Genomic DNA, 27,305 nt, shown 5'->3' on the forward strand with positions numbered 1-27,305 from the left:
TACTAGGTACAATATAAATATGACACATTCATTATTCACCGCATCATTGCTTATTTTTATTGTAAGGTCTAATTTAAAATAAAAATGTTAAGAGTCTCTAAATAAATAAAATGTTAAAACTCTTACATATTTTAAGGCAGTCCATAAATACAAAATAATGATATTTTCTCCCCAAAGGATTGCCTAATTTTTGTCAACACATTAAAAGTTTTTAGATAGGTAGGTACCTATCAAAGTTTTAAGATTTTAGATTCATTTCTTATTGCACATGTCGATTTCATGTTCATGTTGTTTTTTCATGTTGTTTGTGTTAGTAATTATTGCGTGTCTTTGAGAATGAAACGGTTTAATGAAATCTGCAGGTGTAATCAAGGAATTTTTTATATATTTTTCAAAAATAATTAAAAAATGCCATTATAAGAGTTTTTATTTTTTATTTTAGTAAATTATCGAACTTATACGTTGATAATAAACATTCCAGTTTTGGTCGGTGGGGGGTGTGGTTGGGGGAGGGATTTGAAAGGTAACTTTTTCATATTTCTAGGAATTTGTCAGTAATATCGAAAAGTGTTGTATGTACAAACTAAAATAGACAAAATTTCCTACAAAAAGGTTATATACATTTTGTTATAAAACCTATATTTGACTTATGAGCTGCCCAAATTGTGATGCTACACACATTTTTTTTTAATTCACTTGTAGACTTAATTTTCATCTTTATAATGTATATAAAAAGCATTTTAAAACATCTCTGGAGGTCAGAGATTTTCATAATTCACGGACTGTCACGTTAAAATCGAACGTCACCTGATAACAAACTTTTCGTTATTAATTTGAATATACATTGTATCTACCATTACAAAACACGACTTACAGTAATCTTATTTAAACTCACACACCACTTAACACATCACATTAAGAAGAAAAAAGCGGCCAAGTGCGAGTCGGACTCGCCCATGAAGGGTTCCGTACCATTTATGACGTATTAAAAAAACTACTAACTAGATCTGGTTCAAACCAATTTTCGTTGGAAGTTTGCATGGTAATGTATATCATATATTTTTTTTAGATTTTTCATTCCGTTATTTTAGAAGTTACAGGGGGGGACACACTTTTTTTCACTTTGGAAGTGTCTCTCGCGCAAACTATTCAGTTTAGAAAAAAATGATATTAGAAACCTAAATATCATTTTTGAAGACCTATCCATAGATACCCCACACGTATGGGTTTGATGAAAAAAGATTTTTTGAGTTTCAGTTCTAAGTATGGGGAACCCCCAAAATTTATTGTTTTTTTTTTTTTCTATTTTTGTGTAAACATCTTAATGCGGTTCATAGAATACATCTACTTACCAAGTTTGAACAGTATAGCTCTTATAGTTTCGGAAAAAAGTGGCTGTGACATAATTGGACAGACAGACGGACATGACGAATCTATAAGGGTTCAGTTTTTTGCCATTTGGCTACGGAACCCTAAAAAACGAAAATACCCTCGGCATTCAGCCACGATTGAAAATTATGTAAAAATAATTTAAGCGACTGTTAAATTAATTGAAATTAAATAATTTTAAACATAAACAAAAATATTAAATTATAAACGTCAGTATTTTAAAAGTAAAACTCATTTATGATACTCGGCTTGTATGAATAAGTGAAATAAGATCTTTTTAGAGCAAGTGTGATAAATAAATAAAATAAAATAAATAAAAAACTTTTATTTCAGGCAATCAGTACCCATAGTGCATACAAAATTAAAGTTTTGACCTGCCGAAACAGGGGGCCCTTTACCTTATTTGGACTCTTGTTGTTTGCAGTCACAGTATACAGTGTGTAAATTCAATACAGGCAAACCTTTGAACGGTGGTTAGCATAGGACCTAAGAACTATATTGATTTATATTAAATTGAGATAACTTTTGTAAAGCAATACACAAGTTACGAGATACGAGCGTTTCATAGTAGAAAATGTTAATTACGGGGTTACAATTAAGTGTAACCTATTCCAATTTATAATTGGAATTATCTTATATGCAGCGTGACATAAATTTCACGTCATCGTTCGCCAAGATTGCGATCATGATCATTATCAGGGCTAGAAGAAATCATGCCGATGACGTCAAGCCACTCATAGAATGATTTCAAATAGTATTTTTTTATTTTTCATAGGTGTTTCTCAGAGCGTTTCAACCGCTGTCAGCCAGATCAGTTGTATTCAAGACATCACCTTCATTGTTCATTTTCATTCCCACATATTTGTCGTAATTAATTTTAAATAATCGTAACTTACGGCATAGAGAAATTATTAATCCCTAATAGAGTGCTCACTCCATAGCAACCAAAAAGTTACACTAATTTCCTATTTACTCGTACAACAAGTTCTAAGCGAGCTTTGCCAAAACCTTTTATTTATAAAATTCACGCTCCGTACATATATATATATATATATACATTGTAAGTGAGGTAAAAACTTGCAAATATCAAGTTTTACTAAAACTTATTAATAATCTCCATATATTTTGATACTACTTGTTGTTTAATATGGTTGTTTTAAAAGTATCCGCAGGTGTTTCTCAGAGCGTTTCAACCGCTGACAATCTCCTGTTTATGTCGAAGTTCCTCAAGATTGGTATACTATTTTTGGTTACGGCAAACTAGTACCTTTCTTATTTAAAATAAACAAAACTGACCCACCGATTTTCTAGAACTTCATCATAAATGTGGGCAGGGGACTGTTAGCGATTGAAACGCTGTGAGGAACGCCCATGGAGTGAGCACTCTAAGTTTGGTTATATATACCTCTATCCTTACAGTAGCAAGTTTCGTGAGATTATTTTATTCAAGACATCACCCTGTCACCTAAATTCCATGGAATTATTTTGTTAGTTAGTGCGACATGTCACACGGTGGTTTAAATAAAAACATCCTGTGTGCAAAATTACGTCACTTTTGCGCCATCCGCATGATTTGTTCGAGCCCTGATCATTTTAGACTCCTGTCGCTTTCATCTGAACATAGGCATCTCTTCGTGTACGCCACTTATCCCGACCCTGGTGTATTCATATCTAGTCTCATTCATTATTTGAAAACTAAAAGTTTAGAGGAATATTAAAAACGTATGAATACGCGCGATGAGGTCCCGTTTTACTTTTAAATGATGTATTGTGTTGGTTTAAATCAACAGACCCACATCTATTTTTCAGGTGGTAAGCTCGCCACTATGGTCGTGGTGCCGCGCCGGCTGGGTATACACGGACTGCTTCCTGTTGCTGAGCGGCACCCTGACCGCTCACCGCATGTCGGCTGATGGCTCAGGCGCGTGGAGGCTGTTTTCGAGATATCTCAGGTACACATGACAGATACAATAGAAGATCGGACTGCAATTGAAATCAATTATTTGACATTGATATCTAATCTACATAAAAAGTTTAGAACAAACAAACAAACAGTCACATATATCTGTTCCTTTGACTATTTCTAATTTTACAAGAACCTAAAAATCGGCCAAGAGCATGTACGAGTACCTTTGCAACGCTTTGTACGTGTTTTTAATAAGAGAAGATTTTTTGCAATAACTCAAAAACGACCGGACTGATCATGTTCGCTATAGTTTTCATTTAGCTTTTGTTTCACGATTTTATTTTTTATTTTTTGGACTCATGGTTCAAAAGTTAGAGGAGGGGGGGGGGGGGGGGGGACACGTATGTGTTTTCTTTCAGAGCGATTATTTCCAAAAATATTAACTTTATCTAAAAATGTTTTCGGAGGCCCTTATTCGTTTTATAAGACCTATCCAACGATACCCCACATTATTGTGTAAAAGCAAAACAAATTTCTTATCTGTGATAATGTAGTTATTCCTTCATAACTACTTACATCAAAATCGATTTGGTTATACATTCAAATTTGGAACATCTCTGAATAAAAAAAACAATTCGGTTTGCCCTCTATTCTAATATCAATTGAGATGCCTTTTTGTTCGAAGTGAAATGTGAATTGCATACAATTTTGACTATCTCGCATGTTAGTTTGTATGGAATGATGCGGAAATAGGCCCCCGACTCTAGTTGTTGTCTCTGAATTAAAAAAAAAAACGAATGCGTGACAAGCGTGAAAAACGTTTTAATTTACCGCCATTTGACGTACAGTTTATCTTTTAATTCGTTTTAAGTATAAAATGAATATGTTTTGTGGTTTTTAAAGTAACTATGGCAAAAGTTTCGTGTAAAATGAGCGATAAAAATATTTCGGTGACGATGACGCCACCACATATTCGCGAGGTTCGCCAAGAGAGCAATGATGCTCCGTTGGCTGTAATTTGGGTTAGTGAATATATCATAGAAAGTTTATAATATGGGTGTAGATAAAATAGTGTATGTAACTGTACATAATTAGGCATTAAAACACTCGTGTGATTTTATTAACAAACTCACTTCGTTCGTTTCTTAAACCCACACTCGTGTATTTTAATGCCTTTTATTATGTAGCAGTCACATAAACTACTATTTTATTGTTTTTATTTTATCGTTCTATTGCAATGCATGATTTATGTATCCATGTCAAATTGCAGCTTTCTAGCACTAACGATCACGGTGCAAAGCCTCGGACGGACGGACATGGCGAAACTATTTGACTTGCAAGTCCAATCGCCTATTATTGAAGTTGTAAAAAGTGTCTCATTCATGTAGTTGTCACTAATACGAAGTACAATGCGGGAAGTACCGGCCTTCCCCATTATGTAACGTAACTGTAATTAAAGGCACTTAGGTTTTTGATAAAATCCTACCTATCTAACGAACGGTCGCACTTAGTTACTGTTGAGGCATACAGTAAGTTTGACGAGTTTTTCACATGAATATTTAAGTAAGTACTAAAAGCTTATGCTGTTCGTCTGAATATCTGTCAGCGAGCTCTGTCTCAAGTAGCTTTACGAGTATTGGTGACAGTTGAAATTTTCACATCGATTTTGATTATGTGTGATTCTAAAACTAATCATGCATAAGGCGGACTTAAGAAAATAAAATTAAATCATGCATTGTAAAAAAGATTTTTGATGGCACGGAATCCTCGGGATACGAGACCGACCGAAAAGTAGACTTTTCAAGTATTTTAAAAGGTTTAACACCTGTTGGTTGGTATAAATAAGGCTTCGCAAGTTAACTATTCAAAGCGTTCTAAGATTACGCGTGGCGTGGGGTTACATTCCAATTCCAATTGTTATATTCTTCAAATCTTAATGGGTTTTATTAAAGAGTTTTATTTGAAATATATTTTATTTGCGACAGTATAATATAATATGATAAGTCTAATTTTTGGATAAAAAGTGTAGGCGTTAAAAGTAGGTATTTGTTACTTTCTCACGACTAACTAAAAAATTAACTACTGTGGCACAGTGATCCAAAGAGGGTCTTGGCCTCCAAAACGAGAGAACTTACTTTCTCACAACACTTGAATAATATTATCATAGTTATTGTACTCTTACAGGATCTTATCTATATTAGGTAAGTAGAGAACATTTAATTGGATTTGAATTCCCAAGTGTACAGGTGCACGATTTTACGAAACACAGCCGTTCAATTCAAAGATAACATGAACGTAACATAATTACATACGTGAATTATTTTCATAATTTTCATAAATATTTGTTAGGTACTAGTACTTACTCAATAAAATATTTGTTACTAGTACCTAGTCTAGTAAGGGGTCATCCATTAATTACGTCACACGAATTTCTAGGTTTTTTTACCCCTCCCCCCATCCTTGTCACACTTGGTCACATTTGGTAAGCCCCTCCCGTGGTGTGACGTCACATTTTTCGAATATTATATAAAAATATTTTTGACAAAAATGTTTGTAATTCTATTACACAAAATTGATTAGGAAAAAAATTTACAACGAATAAATTAAAAACAAAATGTCGATTACTGATGATGTTAAAGTGATGTCACAAAGTTTGTGACTCCCCCCTGCCCCTTGTTGTGAGCAACATGTCACATTTTTTCCCTCCCCCTAAACTTGTGATGTAATTAATGGATGACCCCTAAGTCCTTAAACATTTTCAATTCCATATTCACCCCCTTAAGGGATGAATTGAAAAGAAAAAAATCTTTAATGTTTCTTCTATCAACATTTGTAGAATATACCTAGGCCAAAATATTTAAATAAAAAAAAAATTAAGATTTCCCTATAGGCTGTGCGTTATCAGCCAGTATCTAAGTGACGGAATATCTAACGGAGTAGGTACCTATAGAGGTAGGTAGGTAATTAGGTAATCCTTGCTCCAGTCCAGTCGCCATGAATAGAATAGTAAAAATAGTAAAACAAAGGTTTTAAATACTCTAGTTTACGAAACAGTTGGTTGATTTTGTTGCTAAAGCACTTTGGAAGATTTAATTACTAGAGTTATTAGCTTCATTTTCATTCCATTTTTATGAATAAATGCTATTTAGAAAAGCGCAGGCGTTAAAGTTCACATCAACAAACGAGTGACCTTATGAATACAGACGCCCAGTGGATCGGTACAATAAATTCGCTACGCTAAAGCTAATTTTTATTTCCAACTCATGTCAGTTTCAGACATGAAAAAGGACGGTACCCGGCGCCGAAGTGAATTGGTGCTGAATTTTTGACAATGAATTTAGATTTTATGAAGGTAGTGGCGTGGAAGGCTTGCCGTTATCTATATAAATAACCTGGAAAGTATAAAATACACTGTTTGTATTCACATACGATTGTTGAAATGAAATTTACTATCAGTTATATTATTTTTAGATGAAACTTAGATTTCACCTTTAAAAGTATTTTGCATGCATACATTAACTCTGTGTTGTGACTTTTTTGACAGTTTTCTGATAATTTGTTAGACCAAGGAGTGAAAATGTTATAGTATGTTATATATTTGTAATCTACTCATAAAGCCCTTTCATTTGATATCCTACATGGTAGGTATCTTAAAAAAATCTTTATTCCGTCGACTTTATGACGTCACAGTTCTTACCCCCACCATTTAGCGCTTGTTATCTTATACATTTGTATTCAAGACATCATGCTGAATACAATGATACTAAATATATCCATATCCAAGATGACTTGATCGAAAACCGTTTCTTTGAAAACTTTTAGATAAATTACCGACTGACTAATCCGACTAAATTGTATTTAAGTAAAATCTACTTTATTGACTTTTAGTTAGTGAACGGAAATAAAACTGCTTTTAGTACATTGTAAATTCACAGGTTCGTAAGGTTTATTTTCGCTTTTGACCTGTTAAATTTGTCAAAAACAGTGGTTCAAATATTTACATTTTACACTCAGCCAATTTAAATTTACGCGACTGAGTAGGATATGGGCCGCAATGATATTAAGTATGCTGGCGTGTAGCCAGAAAAAGAGAATAAGGTCTACTTTAGTACTAATTTCAACTGTCCCATCTTGATCTGATCTGATCTTATCAATCTTACGTACCTACTTATCTACCTTGACATGGGATTTTATTTTATATTCGAAGTTTAAATAAAATAAGTCAGTCTTTGTGTGATGTAGGTGTATCTAGCTTTTAAGAAAATTCCCTAAAAGATTGAAAACAAAAAATAAATTTATACAGGATTACAGCCTGGTAAAATTAAATATAGTCGGGCTATCTTTTTTGTGTCTGCAAACCTTACTGTTCGTAAAATAAATACCTAAGGACCATTTTAAATTTACGGTATTCTCTCAAGCTAAAATTACTCTACGGACTATGGACTAAAGATAAAGATAAGTGTCGCAGTGTCTTAAAACAAAGGTTTTCAACCAGTGTGTCTAGCCCGTGTATATTATGACATAAAATCGTGGTATACCGACAATATGTTCAAGAATTGTAAAGATCCTTTAGGGCTGCTTTTGTCCGGAGTGTACTTTTTGGATGGTATGGTATTGATACATATTTAATTAATTTCCAGATTGACCCCTGCCCTACTAGCTGTGGTTTTGTTCTATGCATACATCTGGGATAACATCTCCACTGGCCCCATGTGGGGCACCCTCGTCACCAAGAACGCCGAGATCTGCCAGGAGGGCTGGTGGTGGAATCTGCTCTATGTGCAGAACTGGTTCGGTTTCGAAGACATGGTGAGGATTTCGTCATTGTTAATATCAACAAGTTTTGGTTCAGGTACAAGTTTTGCTATTGACGCCGATATGAACTCCTTTTGAAATAAAGGATGCTGTGCACACGATAAATTGTGGTCATGCATGATCTGCCATAGTTTTTTATCGAATGGATATCTCCAAGCAGTTCTTTTATTTATAATATTCTGTAATAACTTTAAAACAATCTAACCCTTAACCTTAAAACATATATACCTAGTAACATTTTTTTCTACCACTACAATATTATCTACAATTACAAAAAACAGTTTTAAGTTTCTAAAACCCTGCGTACATTTTTGTATATACATACTTATTCCACCATCTATTTTGAAGTAACTAAGGGTTCCAAATACTAAAACAAAATAAATGCTTCTGGGTCTGAAAAGGTTAAACAAATTGATTCATTCAGACATAATTTTCTAAAATTATTTATTAGTGAATAAGTAATGAAAATAAAAGTTACTTTCATTTATAAAAATATATTAAGTATAACGTGGTAATCTCATTAAAATCAGGCCCGGAAACGTCAATAATTTTATTATTCTCTAATTTTGGATACCTACCAATGTAGCATCGTCAGACTTCAGAATGTCTATAATGCTATTTGAGAAACATCAGAAATTTTAATAAGATGCTGATGTTTCACAAATAGCCTGTCAATAGAAATAAGTTATAATATTTATTTATTACACATTCAACAATTACATACGAGTCATACTAGACAATGTGATAAAAATAAATTATAAATAAAATTAAAATTAACACTCATATACTCGTAATGTTAACTAATAATAAATAAAAAATGCGTTCTCTAAATCACTATCGATGTAAAGTGTACGGCTGACAGCATTGCCACGTTTAACTTCAATGCTTATTAAACGTTGAGCGAAATAAATAGAGTTCACATATACAAAAAGTGTAAATATTAACATAAAACACTATTTAAATAGCTTCCTCTTTGGGTCATAAAGGCATAAAGAATAGGTGATGACCGAGACATCGGTAAGTAAGTATGTATTCTTCGTGAATCACTTCATATACATTTATCATTCCTTTGCTCGATGTGTTGCAAATTGTGGCTAAGTAATGATGTGGCAGACATTCGAAGATTTGCCGCATCAGAATAATATCAAAAATGAAATGTGTGCGCTCTGTCACTACTAAGTGCAGTTACATGTGTGAGAGTAACACAATGTAATGCTGAATCATATTGGTATCATAAATCCAGCACGTTACGTTTCTGAATAAGCTTTCAGGTCGCTAAACAGTAGCTTATTGTAGATTGGTTATTGTTGTTAATAACTTGTGTCCCCAATAGCTAAAACGGGAAAAATTAAACAAATCGACATAACGAAGTGTGCACAATTTATATTAACTGTTTTCAAAATACAAAAGTAACTACGTAGATCCTTCGGCATTTGTCTCTCAACCTGTCAATAAATACCACTACCACCACCAACTAAATACCAGCTCAGAAACTGCGAACAATCAGCGATTTGTCTGAGATGCTGCGATAAATATTGTATATCGGTCTTTGGAAAGAGACAATTGGCTACATACGGCGATTTCCGAATACTGATGACGGTCCATCATAGTATTTAATTTATTACCGGCCGTGTTTTAAATATTGCACTTTATGGACTTTATAGTATTAATTTACGTCAAATCGATGTCATGTCAATATTAAATATGACATCTTACGACAAACATCCCTTACATAATAGTGTGCGATAACGCTCTACCAAGCTCAAATTAGCCGACTTTCTTTCCAAAGATCGGTGTGCAATACTTATATATCGCCGTGTACTGTACATTCCTAGTTGCCATGTCGGTTTGATATTATATTTTGAGCTTGACATATCTGCGCGACAGCATATTTATAGTATCAAATAATTTCGCTTCTTTTTTGTTTTATTTCAGTGTGCCCCTCAAACTCACCAGTTGGCTTTGGATATGCAGCTCACTATCATAGGCGGTATGATAGTCTGGGTGATGCAGGTCAAGCCAGGCGTCTCCAAATTCCTCCTGCCCACCATAATAGGTCTGGCTGCATACTCCAGATATTCCACGGTCAGCGAACATCGCTTAACTCTGCTGGCCTATCATGGCGTGAGGTTAGGCTAAATGTAGTTTTTTTTTATTTACTACTATTTTGTGATGAAAACCATCTAAATATTTATGACCTATTTGATTTAAAACAGTGACAGATGCAACCTGGTATGTTGCAATATGAACTTAAGAAACCATTGAATCACGACAAATCTGTTTTTTTTTTTTACTCCTAGCTAAGATTCATTGATCGTTACATCACGCTCCGATCATTGAGCCATTTAGGGTTCTAGCTAAATTGGATACTCAATACTTTATGCTATCAATGTCCAATTTAGCTAGAACCCTATACCTTTACCACAAGTCATTGATAGTGTCAACACTGACATACGCTAACGTCTACGTAATTTACTTTCTATGCATCTCGCTCGTACTGACATATTAGTGCGGGCAAGATGTCTAGAAAGGAAATTATGTAGACGGTAGCGTATATGTTAGTGTTGACACTGTCAACAACTCGTAGTACGGGTAATAAATAGCAAATCATGGAGCGTAACTGGACCTGTAAAGCCTATGTCAAATTCGTGCTTCGAATTACAGCTAATGGCAGCTACGAGTAATGAGCGCTGTACGGCTTTTACAGTCGCCATCAGATATATCGGCGCTGCCGAGGTGCTTAAAAATATCTGAATACGCACTCTAACGCCTTGACAATAGAGGCGTATTCAGATATTTGTGAGTACCATGGCCGCTCCGATTTATCTGATGGCGACTGTACCTACTAAATTATGCGATATCTCAAGTTATCAACAGTTTACATTTGACGATCCAGTTACCATAACATTTGGGGTCATCTAGTACTTCAGTTATCAACCTCGGGGCACTTTTATTTCTTATTGTTCTACAATCAATGTTTGTTGGTCCCTAATTATGTTGTTTTCAGGAGAAATATAGAGTGGAACCTCAATAATTAATTATTCTCGATATGGCGAAATCTTCGTTCACACGAAATGGCGACTGGTCCTTTATGTACTTGTGTAATGTATTCGTTTTACCTCTGTACGAGTAAATCGAACAAACCCTACAATAGCTAGGTAGATCTCTAATTGAGAGAGACGTACCTTGTTGAGAACCTACAAAAATCTCTCTGCAGTGACGAAAAACCGGCCAAGTCGGCGAGTCGGACTCACGCACGAAGGGTTCCGTACCATTATCTAAACTATTACTTTTTAGTATGGGAGCCCCCTTAAATATTTATTTCTGTTCTGTTTTTAGTATTTGTTGTTATAGCGGCAACAGAAATACATAATCTGTAGAAATTTCAACTGGCTAACTATCCCGGTTCATGAGATACAGCCTGGTGACAGACGGACGGACGGCGGAGTCTCAGTAATAGGTTCCCGTTTGACCCTTTGTGTACGGAACCCTAAACAACACATTAGGTTCCATTGTATTTTATTACTAAAACCTTTCACGTAGAATCTGTATCTTCACTCTCTTTCTTAGGGGCTTTTGCCTCGTCTCAGTCAGAGGGAGATCTTAAGATCCCAATTCCCAATCCTATTGCCCCTTTTGTCAACTTTTACAACATTAGCATTACAGTTGGTATTATCTTGATCGAGTACCTATGAACTCGTATCATTCCACTACCAATAAGGATTGTTGGACCTGCCTGACTTCACCACGTGTACAGGCGATGTTGTCAGGCAGGTCACTACATCAAGTCGCCTCCCTATTATTATAATGTTAAGTAACAAGAATCCGGTTAATATATACGACACATAACGTTAGAATTCGCAGGTGTCCGTAAACTATTAATACATTTACGATTGAAGGTAAAATGTTAAAGTAAAAACTGGTTTAATTTAATTATCACGGCATCTGATTACCAATCAGATGCCGCTTAATTTTACTTTTTATTATATGTATATCTAGGAAAATCAATGAATTGTGAATACAGAAGGAATGACTCATAATAGTTTATGTGACTGCTACACACTTAATGAAAACCATTACAATACGAGTCATGAAATGAACTGAAAGCGAGCTTCAATAAATACCACACGAGTGTTTTAATGCCTAATTATGTATAGTTACATAAACTGCTTGTTCTACACACATATTATAAGCTCTCTATAATGTGTTCAAGAGCTGCATGGGCTGCATGTTATGATCGCCATTGCGGAATTTAATCACATACTGTTTGCATTTCAGATTTCATTTCGAATAAAACGTCATCTCGATTGATACTAGAAAAAAGGTTAAGTCATATTCATTTGTTTTTCAGATATGTTCGAGAATGTCATAATTAAATCGATATTGACGTTATTACGCAGCAATAACATTTTCACGGATAAGAAATTAGTTCTAACGTGGCCGTAATTTGCGGTTTTTGGACGCATCATATATGGTTTGTGATACGTGTGTAGATAAATATTGTTTCATAATTAAACGTATATACCATCATACTGACATGGCTGATTACAACAATAGAGTATAGCTACACAGTACACATAAAATATAGTCGTGCTTAGGTAAAACTGAAAATTCTTTGAAAAGGTCACTTAGAGAAGTTAGAGATCACATACCAAAATAAGTAATTATTAAAATACAACTCTGTATTTTTTGAGGTACAATATATTATTCGGGGTTCCTGGCAATTTTATATGTCAAGAGTTATTCCAATTTTGACTCGAGAAACTTTTCGTGTCATAATTTTATACGATTTTGATTGTGGGCAATGTGAGCCTTGCCAACAACGGAGTTAGAGGCTTCAGTTATATTATGATAAAAATACCAACGAAAAAGAAATGCATATCAATCAATATTTAATCAATTGTTTATTTTTCTTGTATATCTTTACTGAGGTGTGCCAATAAAGAGTATTCTATCAACAAATTCTGACATTCTTGAGTATTCCTAAATATGACACCTGTAAAATTGTGCTCGTAATTTTTTTTTATTCAGGATAATCCACTAACATGTTGACTTTTGTAATGGGGTTCGTTTGTGTCAAATTCAGTAGTTCTGATTTTTTGCAGACTTGTGTATGATGTTGGCTCAATGAATAATCCAAGTTTGTGATCTCGAGCGCCGATCGTATCTTTGTCGAAAATCGATAAAACCGCTAGATTTGGGTGATTATAACCCTAAAAGACTAGTTTTCGATATTACCTTCTCAGAACGTTTCTAAAGAAGACTAAATTTGCTAGTATAAGTACGAGATTATAATTGTCTCTGTAGACCTAATAGTTTCCGAAGACTTTCAAAGTTACGCTTTCACCCCCTTATTCATAAACTTGTACGAAAGTTACGATGCTGCTACATACAAAAAGAGAAAACGTTTTTCCACTTCTAAATATTTTGCATTCTCCATGATTTTATAGTATGTTATTGACACATTACAAGTAAGTTTTTCTTTTTTTAATTTTTTCAATATTTGTTAACCAAAAAATCTAAACTTATAAACCTAAATATAATACTTGGCTGAAGCGATCGAAATCAAAATCAAGATGATATGTTAAGATTTAGTTAGTGGAAAACGTTTTCTCCCAAAATTGACTTTCATAGAAAAAATACCGTTATATCGCTATTCTTCCCTATTAAAAAGTTTCCAGCACTATATGAGATATGTACCTCAGTACGACTTCCTTGACAGTGTCAAACTGTCGTATTCGCTAACGTCTGCGTAATTTACTTTCTATACAACTCGCTCGCACTAGTACCTATGCGAGTATGACCGAGATATATAGAAAGTAAGTTACGTACACGCTAGCGAATGTGTCAGTGTCAAACTGGCAGTTGCCGTATTCACTGGCTTGAAGTTGTTTACTTTTTATTGCTACATAATTTTAGCCATCAGTAAAATTAAATCTGTTTCCTGATGTCGGATTGAACTTTGGAGTTTGAATTTTAGATTTTTTTATAGTATAGCCTCAGTGAGAAACGGGTACGATAATGGACACTGAACTGACTGCAGACAACTTGTTTTTTTTAGTGTCAGCCAACTCTACAGGACAGCCCGTTTAAGCTACACCTCCGTGTATCACCGCTGCACCCCATATCTCATCGGAATCAGCTTAGGCATTGCTTTGCAGAAACCTTCTCAACTCAATAGGGTATGTTCATCATCCTGCTAGCGTGTGTCCCGTACAATAAGGTATGTTATAGTAATTTAAGAAGCGAGTGATTCATGTAGGTACCTATATTATGATTTTCAATTAAAAGGTGGTGTCATCTTTTCTACGAAGAGCTAAAAGATCAGATTACCGTCGTTTTCATAGTTCCATAGTACCAAGTGTCGTCAATCTTAGGTTGAGGTAGTCGAGCGACTCGCGGATCCCTTTAGGATGCAGCATGGATGATGAAGAGGATTTAAGCTTTGTGTCCTTATAGTTAAACAAAACAAATGTGAAAGTCTTTATTCTACAATTTAGGGATAATAGCACTTTAATATGAATTTCATAAACTAGCACCGGTTCTAACACTACTCCATATAATATTGGACTTTGACTTGACACCAGATCCCCAAGAACAATATCGTCGCAATAAATCGGCGGGACTAATTTTTTACGTGAGGCATATATCTTACAGAAAATATATGAAAATAATTTTTAATGTCATAAGTCATAATCCGTCGATCTCTTGCCACCATCAATGTGCCTGCTCTTCTTGAGCCGACTGGCATTATCAGGTATGATGGAAAGAGGCCTGATGGGGTGTCCTTAGTTCCTGTTAGTGCGGGATGCCACCTGTGTAGACACACTTGGACCGTCCCAACTCCAACGGACTAATGTAAAAGCAGCGACGGAAAGCGCCGAAATTTTGAAACGTAATAAATATAAGAGCCTCGGTAGAGAGTACCATTTAGAATCTTCCCCAGCAACAGCAACAACTGGGGTCCCAGCGCGCACAAGTTTTTTGGAGAAATCGCGAAACGTCTGGTTAACGTAACTGGTGACCGCAGAGCTGGCGGCTTCCTCGCACAAAGTATCAGTATTGAAATATGCCGCCAGCATCCTAGGTAAAATGCCTCAAGGGCCTATTTTAGATATAAGCTAGTTATAGTAATCATCTGTATATATCCATTATGTGTAATCTTTAATAGAAAAATCCGGCTCCAGAAAACAGTTTGAAATGCCATTAATATTTTTTATGGTTAAAAGTATAAAACAATTCATCATAGCACACAGCTGATACTTTATCTTTTTTCAACTTATTATATTAGCAAGTATCTAGTAGTACCTATTATAAATATGTCAAATTATTTCTAAAAATGTATATTTAGCATTTCATAGCTTAAGCAACATATAACTGAACATCGTATTATATGATAAGATGTATAGTGAAACATATTCCTAAATACGAGTAAAACTGCAATCATCGCAATAATGTGACTAGAAATGTACCATTTTGAAAATCTTGAATGAATAATGTTAATAGGTTTTGAGATGATAATGTGGATATTTTTCAAAATTTCCTATATTTCCGACGTTGTTGACAGGGTTATTAAATAGCAATCGGTTTAAAATGTTGACATTATTTTTCTTCTTATAGGTCCTCTTAGCCTTGGGTTGGTTGACAAGTGGCGCTCTCTGGAGCCTAGTGTGGTGGGCAGGACTAGATTCTGGCAACACTCAATACCGGTACAGCGCTTTGTTCGCCGCAAACTACGCCGCCCTCGCGCCGGTGGCCGCTTCCCTCGCCGTAGCCTGGGTCATATACGCCGTGCATAATGGATATTGCGGTAAATGATTACCTTTCAGCAAGGGATGGCAAAAATATGTTAAAATAATACAAAACAGACAGATTATATCAACATTTTTGTACATGAAGCCCCATCAAGAGCATGCGAAAAATAAAATCATATATAGATAGATACCCACAGATGTACACATACTCGATAAACATTACCCACAATCGTTTAGTAGTCAGTTTTACAATAAGCAATCCCTAAAACTTTATTATGTTTTAATCAAAATATTTGTATAATCAACTTATAAGCCAATTATTAAGACGGATGTAAATACATCCGTCTCAAACTCACCACAAAATAGCCGGAAAAATACTAAAACGTGTATATGTAATATTATAGAACTCCTTTATTTTACATTAACCGCTGCTTTTGACGTCCTCACTTAGTTAGTTAACTAATTATCACTTTTATCGCTGACTCCCTACAGATTATAAATTAAATATAGTATTTAGTTTTATATTCACGTTTGTAAATTTATTCTTTCAGGATTAGGATTATGAAAGCGTTCATGATATTGCGAAATTTGCATGAAATTTGTGTTTTTTTCCATTATACCCCTTTACCTTTGCCTACTTACCAGATTTTTTAATTTTTTTAGTTTAAGAGTATCTTTACATTATCATTTGGTGTATTTCAGGGTGTCGTTAAAACTACTAAGCAGATTTCCAGTGTATGTGTTTATTTGTAAAGTATTTTTATTTTACAAATTTACACCTTTTTTTATACATGAATACATTTAAAAATTATAGTTTTCCCTGTAGTTTACCTTGAATATTATAATTACTGAACAGAGTCAATATTTCTTACTACAGAATCCCTGGCCAATTTTCTCTGCTGCCGTCCGTTGGTACTAATCAGTCGACTCTCCTACGCATTATATCTTTGCCAATTCATCGTGTTTCTCACTGAGGCTGGCACCATTCGGACTTCAAGCGAGTTTAGCTTAATGTCTATGGTACGCAAAACATTACAAATTATAATAAATGTTATTTTCCTTGTGACCGAATTTCCCAATTTTTATTATCATATTTTTCTTCTTGTTATAGATTGATCTTCACGAAATATCTCTAATAATGCTTTCATCAACGTTATTAACACTGACATTTGTGATACCGATGCAATCCTTGCACAAAGTCTTCATTTTCTCATCAAATTCTGACAAAGACGATAACAAAGAAGAATCAGAAAAAAAACCAGATGAGAATCACACGGGGGCAGATGCCGAAGCTACCAAAGAACAAGAAGAGGAAATAGATGTTCCACAAATAAAAACAAGGCAGCTTCTCGTTGCTCATAGAGAACTCTTAGAAGAAATTCCTGAAGCTGATATTGAGTATGAAGTTCAGAGAGATAAACTTGAAGGTCTAGAAGAAATTTTAGAAGAAGAAGAAGAAGAGGAAGGAGTGGATGATGATTTCAGAGAGAATCATTTAGATGAAGAAGATTTGGAAGTGATCGAGGAGGAACAGGGAGGCGAGGATGATTTCTGGGGAGACAGAGATGAAGACTACGTTCCAAGAAGGGCATATCCCGTACGAGATGATGATGAGGATATCGATGAGTGGGAATGGACCGCAAATGGCAGTCAAAACGGAGCTCAACACTACCGATATACCAGATAATGTTATCCGATTATATAAATTAAATCTGACGTTTTCATGAAGTTTTTTTGTCCATATTTTAATAAAGAAATAATAAATATTATAGGCAGTCTTACACAAATCGACCTTGACCTTTAAGTTCAATAAGGCTTGTATTGTGAGTAGGTACTAGACGAAGATATATATAATATATTTAGAATATTTACAAAGGTTATATAATCTATCTAAACCTTTTCTAAACGACAAACCCCGATGCAGTGACAATTCTTGGATGAGTATCGATTTTAAGACGAATCCACGAATTGCTATTCCTGTCGTGGCATATATAGAGCTTTTCTCCAAACATGCAAGGAAATAAGGTAAACCAATCAGTATCAAGCATCAAGCACGCATCGCGTCAAAAAACATTTCCCTTTTTAGTTTTTTTTTTAAACCTTTAAGCCTTAAAGGCACAACTCATACTGCCATTCAGTGCCATTTAAATATTCGTTCATTCAATTTAATTGTGCAATATAAGCTGTATGTGCACGCCTGAGATCCTTAATAGTACATTACGATACAAGTGCGAAAAATAGGAAATTCTAAACGAGTGGCGATAAATTAAAACACGACCGAAGGGAGTGTTTTAAATCGACACGAGTTGTGAATTACTCATTCGCACATGTATCGTACAACGTTTTACAGTATACATGGCCCTTTAAATTTTCAACATATTTACGTAATGTGCTAATTATCGCACTAGTGCGGCAAAGTAGCGCCATATGTACTGTAAAAAATATATACAAGTTATGTAGTCTTTGATTGAAGACCGGGCAAAGTGGAGAAGATTATGTAGGAAAGCGGACCCTGGCGCTAGGCCGGGAAAACGCTATGTTGAAGAAGAAGAGATGTATGTAGTCTTTGATTTTACTAAGCAGTATTCGTACGATCACTAGGGTCTTGTAAGAACGAGACATGTAAGTTAGTTTATCTTCTTATCTCACTCTATCCTATAGCTTAAAATGACTGCTGATCCGTGTAAACGCGGCCATAATAATAATTGGCTATTTGCATTGATTTTTCTTAGTAGATCTTCCCGTCCGCAAAAACAAACAAACAACGTAGGGTTGCAGGCCAAGCCGGATAGAGATACGCGGACGGCAACCCCGTTTCTTGCCGAGATTTGTACCTATAGTGCTTTTCTCAAACTTAATAGACTAGTCTATTTAAGACCGTCGTGTATGATCGTGCGAATACTGTTTAATAAAATCAAAGATATACATCTTTAATATATTTTTTAAGGATAGCATGCGTGCAAATACAGCTTATATTGCACAATTATATTGAATGAGCGAATATTGAATGGCTGAATAGTTGTGCCTTTAACGTTTAAAAAATAATTAAAGAGGGAAATTGTTTTTGACGTTTTTGATATGAAGGTCCGACTTGAGTGCTGGTTGATGATTAAATTATGATTATTTTACCTGATTTTCTCGCATCTTTGGAGAAAAGCACTATAAATGCCTCGGTAGGAACAGCAATTCATGGATTCGTCTTCGAAAATCGAAACTCATCCACAAATTGCCCTTTCCCAGCCTCTGCAATAATTTAATATTGTTTTAATTATTTTGAGATCGTTCTGAGTTTTAGATTTAATTATTCAAAGGTTATTTTGGATAATCACATTAGATATGTACATCTAAATTACGTACTCGTAAAATAGTTATAAAATAGCTCGAAATGAGTTAGTTGGTTTTAATATAATTACATTTTAAATTTATTTCACAAGGGGCAAAGTTGTTGTTCAACCTCGCGTGCCAATATTGATACCCAAGCAAGCGAAATATTCCATGATTGCTTCGAAAAGTGGAATCTTGAGCACTGCGAGGGTTTTAAGGCATAAACAAACTTTGAAGTAAAACACAAAACACAAGACGTAAAATAGTAATTGTAAAACATTAAAAATCAAATCTAAATAAACTCTTTTCTTATCATTCAAGATCATAGCTGAAAAGTCCGTTCTACCAGCCAACATGAGTAAACTGAGGAAAAAACTCATCAAAATTTGCCTCAAATTAATTTGCAAATGGTGTGTCATTTATTTTTATACTTAATAAATAAATATGTTGAACATTTATTTTTCAATATTAATGAGTAACACAGAATTATGTATGTTAAGTTGTTGTAACACGGGCATTAAATTTAACTCTACCAAATTATTGAAAACTGTCACATATCAATGTCATTTCTAACATCGATCGTCAGAGATAGTAGGAACTTACGTTTAGTAGCAAATGTATGAACTCGTACTAAACACTTAATCAATATGCAAACAGGCTCAAAGGTAAGTGTACACGCTCGTAGGGGCCTTGTTAGATAAAAATAAATTATGATTATCTCTCGTTAATTAGAATACCGGCGTTTTTGAGAAAATTGCTTAATCAAAGCTCAGGAATGCATCCTTGAAATTAACGAAAAAAAACGCAGTGTATAATGTCACCTGGACAAATATCAAGGACGCGGTCACGCTAACAAGACTGGTCAAAAATAGAAAAGACTTTGCAAAGGTGGCCACCGACGCCCGCTCGGGCATGGCAGTAGAAGAAGAAGAATGACACCTGATCCTTTTTTAATCAATCGTAAAATATAACAGACATTATATGCACACCAAGTCACAAGCAAATCATACTAACATATACATGCTATATTAAATATTATGCTTGGCTCGCGAGGTTTAACATTAAGGAGGTTTAATTTAAAACAGAAAAACTAATTTAAGTCTAGACCCATAGTTATAAACTTGGTTTTTACGTGTTTACTCTTAGTATAAATAAACTAGGATACAATTATGTCCAAGATAGGAATTTGAGCAAAATGTCATCGGAATTATAATCAAGACGAAGGCACTACAGCTGAGTGGACAAAGGCTGTCAGTGATATTTGTGCTTTCGGCGCGGGCGCTCGTTTCCGCCATGTTGCTCGCCCTCCTTGCGATCGCGTGCGTGTGCGCCGCGGCCGACAACTACACCAACCTCAAACCTAATACCACGATCGACCAAACACTTCTCAACAGACTCTCCACACTCTTCGATACCAACCGGACTTTAGACAGACACGACCTCGCTCTTCTTAATAGAACTGCGCAAACGTTAGGAATAGAAAAGGAAGTAGTTGAACAAATAAGTGAATTGATTAAAAACAATGGCACGGTCGAGTCGAGGATTTTGAGCAGACTGTCAGAAGAAGCTAAGGGCAATCACAACCCCTATAAGGAAGAAACAGGAAAGGATAAGTTAGTGCCGATCGACGAGTCTCCTGATTATGCTTCGTCGGTGGTGTTGGCCAGTGACCTGCTGTCTCTGACGAGCGCTGTGGCGAGCGTACAGGAGACGGTCTGCAGAGAGCAGGGTTACCGGTTTCTGGATGGTCTGCTCTTGAACAAAAGATGGGCTTTGCGAAGTAAGTGATTGCAAGTTATTAGTTATCAGTAAGTGCCTACTTGATTTAAAAATTAAGATTATTATTGGTTGTGTGTAATACGAGTACACAGCATCAATTAAATGATAAGTATTCATTTGAGTCTAAAATTATTACGTCAAAACTCTTTAAATAAATGTAATTGCAAGTACCTAAATTAACTTTTCGAGCATAGGAACAATTTTATTTTTAATGAATGGGGATGCAATGTTAAACATTAATATTATACGATCACATTTATGATATCACAACTAATCACAAGTGTTCTCGTTGTGACGTGATTGTGATATAACGCGGTCAATTTTGTAAAATTTAAATTCAGTATTAAAACTATTTTAGCCCCAAATCTAGTTAAAACCAAACGTACTGATAATTAGTTAAAAATATATTTAATCAATTATACGTTTCTAAACAAAGCGACGCGCAAACTTGCTACGATGTAGTCAAAAGGTGTCAAGACGTGACTTGCACTGTAAACAAACCAACCGTACATAGGTAGATTATATATTATTATGTAGTATTTTTTGCCTAAGCACTAACGACCAGAGGTCAACTTTAACCGTGTCGCGGAGTTTTTCTTTTCTCCGTCCCGTATGTGCGGATTTTAGTTTACTTCAAGTTAATTGATACTTTTAGAGATTAGGCATTTGCAATTATTTGTCTCTAAACCTACGATATTACATATAAGTTTAGGTACAGTATATACTTATTCATAATTTACCGAATATATTAAGACATTATCATTAATTATAAAACCTTGGAATTAGAGATAAATGTTTATATTATGGCAAGAAAAATCTTCGTTCTTTGCATCAGGCTGCCCAGCAGAGAATGGCTTGGCAGAGTTGAAAATTATTTTCGCAATAACATAGCATGGTAGATAATTAATTCTACATTTTTCCTTTCAATGGATGGCCCTAGGCATCGATTTTGTATACGATAATGTATGTATGTATGTACGTATATACTTTAATGTACATAGAAATAAAAACACGAAAAACACAGTTACAGAGTAAATTAAATACAACAAAGGCGAACTTATCCCTGTAATGTAATGAGTATTCATAAAATAGTATGCAAATCAGTGTAAGATTTTGGATGATGTTATGAATATTCAAAGCCTATTACCTACTGAACGTAGTTGAATCCCTTTTTCAGTAAAACTAGTCTTAAAGTACGCCTATAATTATCTTACCTAAAAATATCGTACACAGTGATATCGTAATTAGAATAGAAAAAGAATCAAAATCTTTAGGCACCATGAAATGTAAGTATAGGGCTTAAGCCTGTGCTATTAAGGTAGCTACACAAAAAAAATGGTAGCCTATAAAAGGTTCTACTGATGAGCAAAGGCTGCCCCTTCTAATCCGCCCGGTTTAGCATAATATCTGGCCAGTTGTTGAGAATTCAGTCCACTTCATCCCGCAATCTCCTCTTGTTTAACTTCTCGTATCCGCCGGCACGTGAATCCGCGTATTAAATATTAAATTAAATATTATAGGACATTACTACACAAATTGACTAAGTCCCACAGTAAGCTAAATAACGCTTGTGTTGTAGGTACTTAGACAACGATATATATAATACATGGGTATATAAATATTATAAATACTTAGAAAACACCCACGACTCAGAAACAAATATCCGTGCTCATCACACAAATAAATGCCCTTACCAGGATTTGAATCATCGGCTTTATAGGCAGGGTCACTACCCACTAGGCCAGATCTGGCCTAGTGCCGATAATTATGTTTAGGTCGTTATTAGGCGTATGAAATAGAAAAAGAAATATTTCTTTGCTTAAAGATGGTCATTGCATGGTCTTGAGGAAACTATTAAAAAAAAACTTGCTCCACACGAGAGATTAAGTCGTTTAGCCCACCTCTGTAGGTGCATGCGTCGTACAAACATGGTCTGCGCAGTCCCGCTTAAGCGTTTTACTTTGGACCCGTAACCCGTATACAAAGAGTCCAATGTCCAATGGACAAGTAGAGGTATTGTGTCGTTTTTCAATTATATAAAACCATATAATGGATCAACTATATTAAACTTAAACAAGTGCAGTAGCACGATTTTGAGTAAAACGCGAATTACTCCAGGACGGTACACATTTTCCAAGATGGCTGCGATTCCTCGAAGTCCCCAAATGTCAAATGGTATGAACATGAATAAGGGGCCTATAATTTACATACATACCAAATTTCAGGACTGTCCAATAAAATTTCAAGGTTTGTTCTATTCCGATTGTGCTATAGGTTTTGTGTAAGTACTTATATGTTTAAATTTCAAACTGTGATGAAGATTTTTAGACAACATGAAAATGTGTTAAGGGGGGTAAATTAAGAATATGAATAATTTACTGAAAAAACAGTATTGCTAATGTTACATTACATTATATATGTATGAAGCAAGATAGTTCTTAAAATTTGGTTTTCGCTTTCTTCCAAGAGAATTGCGCTAAAATGTAAACAAGAAGTGTCACATCCAATAGGGTGGCTGAAAGAGAAGACTAGTACTTTTCACTAAAGAAAATTAGATGTCATTAATTTAAAGTCTTCAGGTGGCATACCTACGTCATTAATATACTTTTGGAATGCAACAGTTTAATCAATTACGAGTAAAGCAATTTTGATTTAAATAATTAATTGAGTAAGGGTTAACTTGTCATTGTGATCAATATTATTTTAAAATCATTACTACATAAATTTCGAACCTGATGATAAAAATATTAAAAATAAAATATTAATTTGAGATAAACACATTGGCATGCGGATTTGAGCCGTTACGTTAAAACCGCAAAATAATATTTATTTGCATATTAATCTCTATAAATAATCCTCGATAAAGTAAAAATATAACAATAATTAAGCAGTTTGTGGTTTCGTTACGTGGGGTATTATATATATTAATAGGGCAACGAACAGCGCCATGTGCGTCATCTAATACGTCATTCTCCTTTTGGGATAATATTGTTTACCCTTAATTCGAACGGAATTATGATTCCCCAAGTTGTCGTCATATATGTTTAGGTCATCATGAATGAACATCGAACTAGTTGACTTCTCAGTTTTTTTCGTTTTAATAGGTATTATCATTTTTTTGTAACTTCTACGTATCAGACAATAGCGGCTACAAAAGAGAAACACAGAAAACCTACAAGGAATTTTGTCAATTTAAGCACATCACACTTTAAACTATTTAACAAAAAGTTGCTTAAATATCTGTAACATTTTTTGTACGTTATAATAGCAATAGTTCAACTTCTCATTTCTTTTACAATGAACAATTTATCTATGGGATAAGTTGTAATTATCGTCGGCTGGTACATTCTTTACTAAGCATAAATGCCAATTCGAGTTTTAGGTATTCGACCTGTTTTCCATATGATACGTGTGTCAGTGTCAAAAGCGACATTTCTTCAAGCGAAAACGTCACTTTTGACATTGACCATATCGGACATAGATCGAATGACTAAAACTCGAATTGGCTTGAAAGTTTTGCTTAGTTTGGGGCAAGGCCGATCTATGTATAAAAGATTGACCCCAAAAAATCCGCAACCATCAAGATGTGTGTCGTATGACTTGTATGTAACCGTAACTACATGTGCATACACATAGCGTACAGTCGGCATCAATAGTAGCGGATAAACCGACAATATATCTGGCACCCTGGAATACTTTTTCGAATAGAGATATATCTCTATGTATGGTTCGCGTTCGAAGGTATTTGTCAGTCTAATTGTTATACAGGGTGATTCAGGAGACGTGAGCAGGATCAAGCTTGAGTATTCAGTAAGTTATAAGGAACTGTTTCGTACCAGTATTTGTGAGATTAACGTTCATTTATTTTTTACTGTTCAAAAAAAAATGTTTTAATTTATTTACGCCATGTATGGTCACCCTCTTTGTTTTATCCATAACAAGTGACAAATTGAATGTCATCGGAGTCTGGTTACTTTTCAAAAATCGTATCTCACTCAATTGTGACATTTTGTTTTCTTCATAATCAAACTGCTGTCATAACGGTTAAAGAGGTTTTATCTTTCTTAATTAAGTGTTGTAGGGTGTCCATGATTGTAGATTATCAAATTCGTCCTTCCCAAAAAGTTAAATAACAGAAATAAAGCGAGATTGTTTTACTTAAATATGATGATGAACGGTTCATTAACATTTACTGATTGTGTAGGCTTAGTCCTGCTCACGTCTCATGAATCACCCTGTATATGTACAACTAGAGTCAACTTTTTGTTAAGTTGTTACAAAATGGTAGTATACTTTTGACGCATAACTCTGATCCGCTACTTTCAATGCTGACTGAATAATACGTATAAAGGTAATTAATAGGTACATATTTTTAAATTAGGAACAGGATTAGGTACTGACTATACATATTTACCATTCGCGTAGTGTGCCACATCACATTCAACTAGTTTTAAGCAAATAATTGCATTCAGTCGGATCTATTATATTTAATAGATTTATGATACGCCCATTGGTTTCTCAGGTACCAAAATATATTTATAGTTCAAATAGTTTAAGCAACACGTTTAGTAAATATTGATTAATCGGCTCGCAAACAAAGTTGCCATGATATTGGGCCTTGGAAATCGCTTTAAGCGAAATACTGATCGGAAGCCAATTTATCAAGCACACAGGAAGTGATATTCAAGGTATATTCAGTACTTGATGTCATATAAGTCATATACGACGTTGATGCCTCTTTAGAAAGATGCTCTTTTGATTTTGCACTCTATGGAGTTGATCTATAAATAAGGCTTCCTCATATAAATTTGAACAAGCATGAATGTCTATTCGGTTTTGGTATATGTATAATATTTATGTTGCGTTTATTTCGGTGTTAAGGTTAGTTTCGGATAGCAACTGCAGCAGAGTTTCTGTTGCAGCGTTACTGCTACAACGTCGACTCGGACAATGTCGCAATATTTTTAAGAATTATTATTAAGTAAAATACCTAGTTTTATTTCTTGCGAAATTCTCTACATTGCGCGGATATTGCTTCAATCCCTAGGCATTGCACGGATAGCTGTCTAGGAATTCGAAACCTGATTAAGGCCACCGCGTGTTATGATGTAACCGGAGTAAAGCGACTAAGTGGCTTAAGCAGAAACACACAACTTAATCGACTGTCCTAGATCAAACATAAGTAGTAAGGGACCACTTTCCGGAAATTCTTTTTTTTCTTACATATTGGTAACCACCCCACCTAGTAAGTCCTCGCCCGGTTACAGAGACAACGATCCAAAATCGGCATAAATATAAGAGATTTCGTCACCTCCAAACATAGTAAGTAGCATAGTGGCAGTTCACCATTGTAAAACTCAGCAAGTCACAAATCTCATATCAAAGCTTAGTAAAGAAATGGAGACAATACGTTTCAGCGTGGTCATCCAGCAAGCAGGCAGGCATTACTAAGCTTTTGAACTGGGTATCAATGTGCGACAGACGCGAGGGGTACTGCGCCTGCTCTATATCAAAACCTAGTAAGGGCTTCAGACCAAATTTTAAACGTAAGCGTAATATGCTATCATTATTAGTAAGCTACTGACACAGATAAATATAATTCTTGAACGTTGATAAGTGATATCCCAGTTCACACCTACTTAATAGGTGCAGTTAGTAACGTATTGGAGCGGGAATATTAAGACACTTTATCAATACTAATAATGATAGCATATTACGCTCGTGTTTAAAATTTGGTCTGAAGCCCTTACTAGGTTTTGATATAGAGCAGAGCAGGCGCAGTACCCCTCGCGTTTGTCGCGCATTGATATAAGGGGCATAACACGTATATAATATTATAAAATATGGATGGCGATACATACAATGGTTAGTAATCAACCCATTTATGTACTATCGGCCAAAGCCAGAGTCGTCCACCTTAAAGGCGCATTTTGTATGAAGCGAGAACATCTGCCCGAGGCTCGTCAGCTTTCGGCCACCAATGAAATTTGGGGGCGGACCACAAGGATTTCTTTTTAAGTTTTTTTGTAATGGGGAAACAAGCTCAATAATTGCTTCAAAGAATCAACTAACTATTTGGTGAAAACGAAGAGACAAAAATTTACAATCTCGACGGCCTTACACATCTGGCATTCGATCCTTTGAGCCGCGATGGGTTTTATTTTTCGTGATATTTTACGGTGGCCCTTGAAACGATTGTTACATCATTTTAATACCTCTACCTATATTTTAAAAAAAATAATGAATATTGTCACGGATAGTATCATTGTTGGAATATTCAATTTTGACGTTTCGAGTCCTAAATAACACTCATGATCATGATAGTTAGTAAACTTCTA

General features: G+C 34.9%; 2 protein-coding genes across 2 annotated transcripts in view; both read left to right on the plus strand.

Annotated features, from left to right (window-relative positions):
• Positions 1-17,592, plus strand: part of LOC133517072 (uncharacterized) — a 35,631-nt gene extending 18,039 nt beyond the window's left edge. The window contains exons 6-12 of the mRNA XM_061850216.1: positions 3,199-3,341; positions 7,936-8,104; positions 10,046-10,239; positions 14,172-14,292; positions 15,731-15,920; positions 16,742-16,884; positions 16,976-17,592. Coding sequence (XP_061706200.1) covers positions 3,199-3,341; positions 7,936-8,104; positions 10,046-10,239; positions 14,172-14,292; positions 15,731-15,920; positions 16,742-16,884; positions 16,976-17,551 — 1,536 coding nt within the window. The 3' untranslated portion in view covers positions 17,552-17,592. The remainder of the gene's footprint in view (positions 1-3,198; positions 3,342-7,935; positions 8,105-10,045; positions 10,240-14,171; positions 14,293-15,730; positions 15,921-16,741; positions 16,885-16,975) is intronic.
• A 2,757-nt stretch (positions 17,593-20,349) lies between these two features.
• The window catches only part of LOC133517073 (nose resistant to fluoxetine protein 6-like), a 69,761-nt gene continuing 62,805 nt past the window's right edge, over positions 20,350-27,305 (plus strand). Inside the window, exon 1 of the mRNA XM_061850217.1 lies at positions 20,350-20,968. Coding sequence (XP_061706201.1) covers positions 20,482-20,968 — 487 coding nt within the window. The 5' untranslated portion in view covers positions 20,350-20,481. The remainder of the gene's footprint in view (positions 20,969-27,305) is intronic.

Source organism: Cydia pomonella, chromosome 4, assembly GCF_033807575.1.
Source record: "Cydia pomonella isolate Wapato2018A chromosome 4, ilCydPomo1, whole genome shotgun sequence".
Lineage (NCBI taxonomy): Eukaryota > Metazoa > Arthropoda > Insecta > Lepidoptera > Tortricidae > Cydia > Cydia pomonella.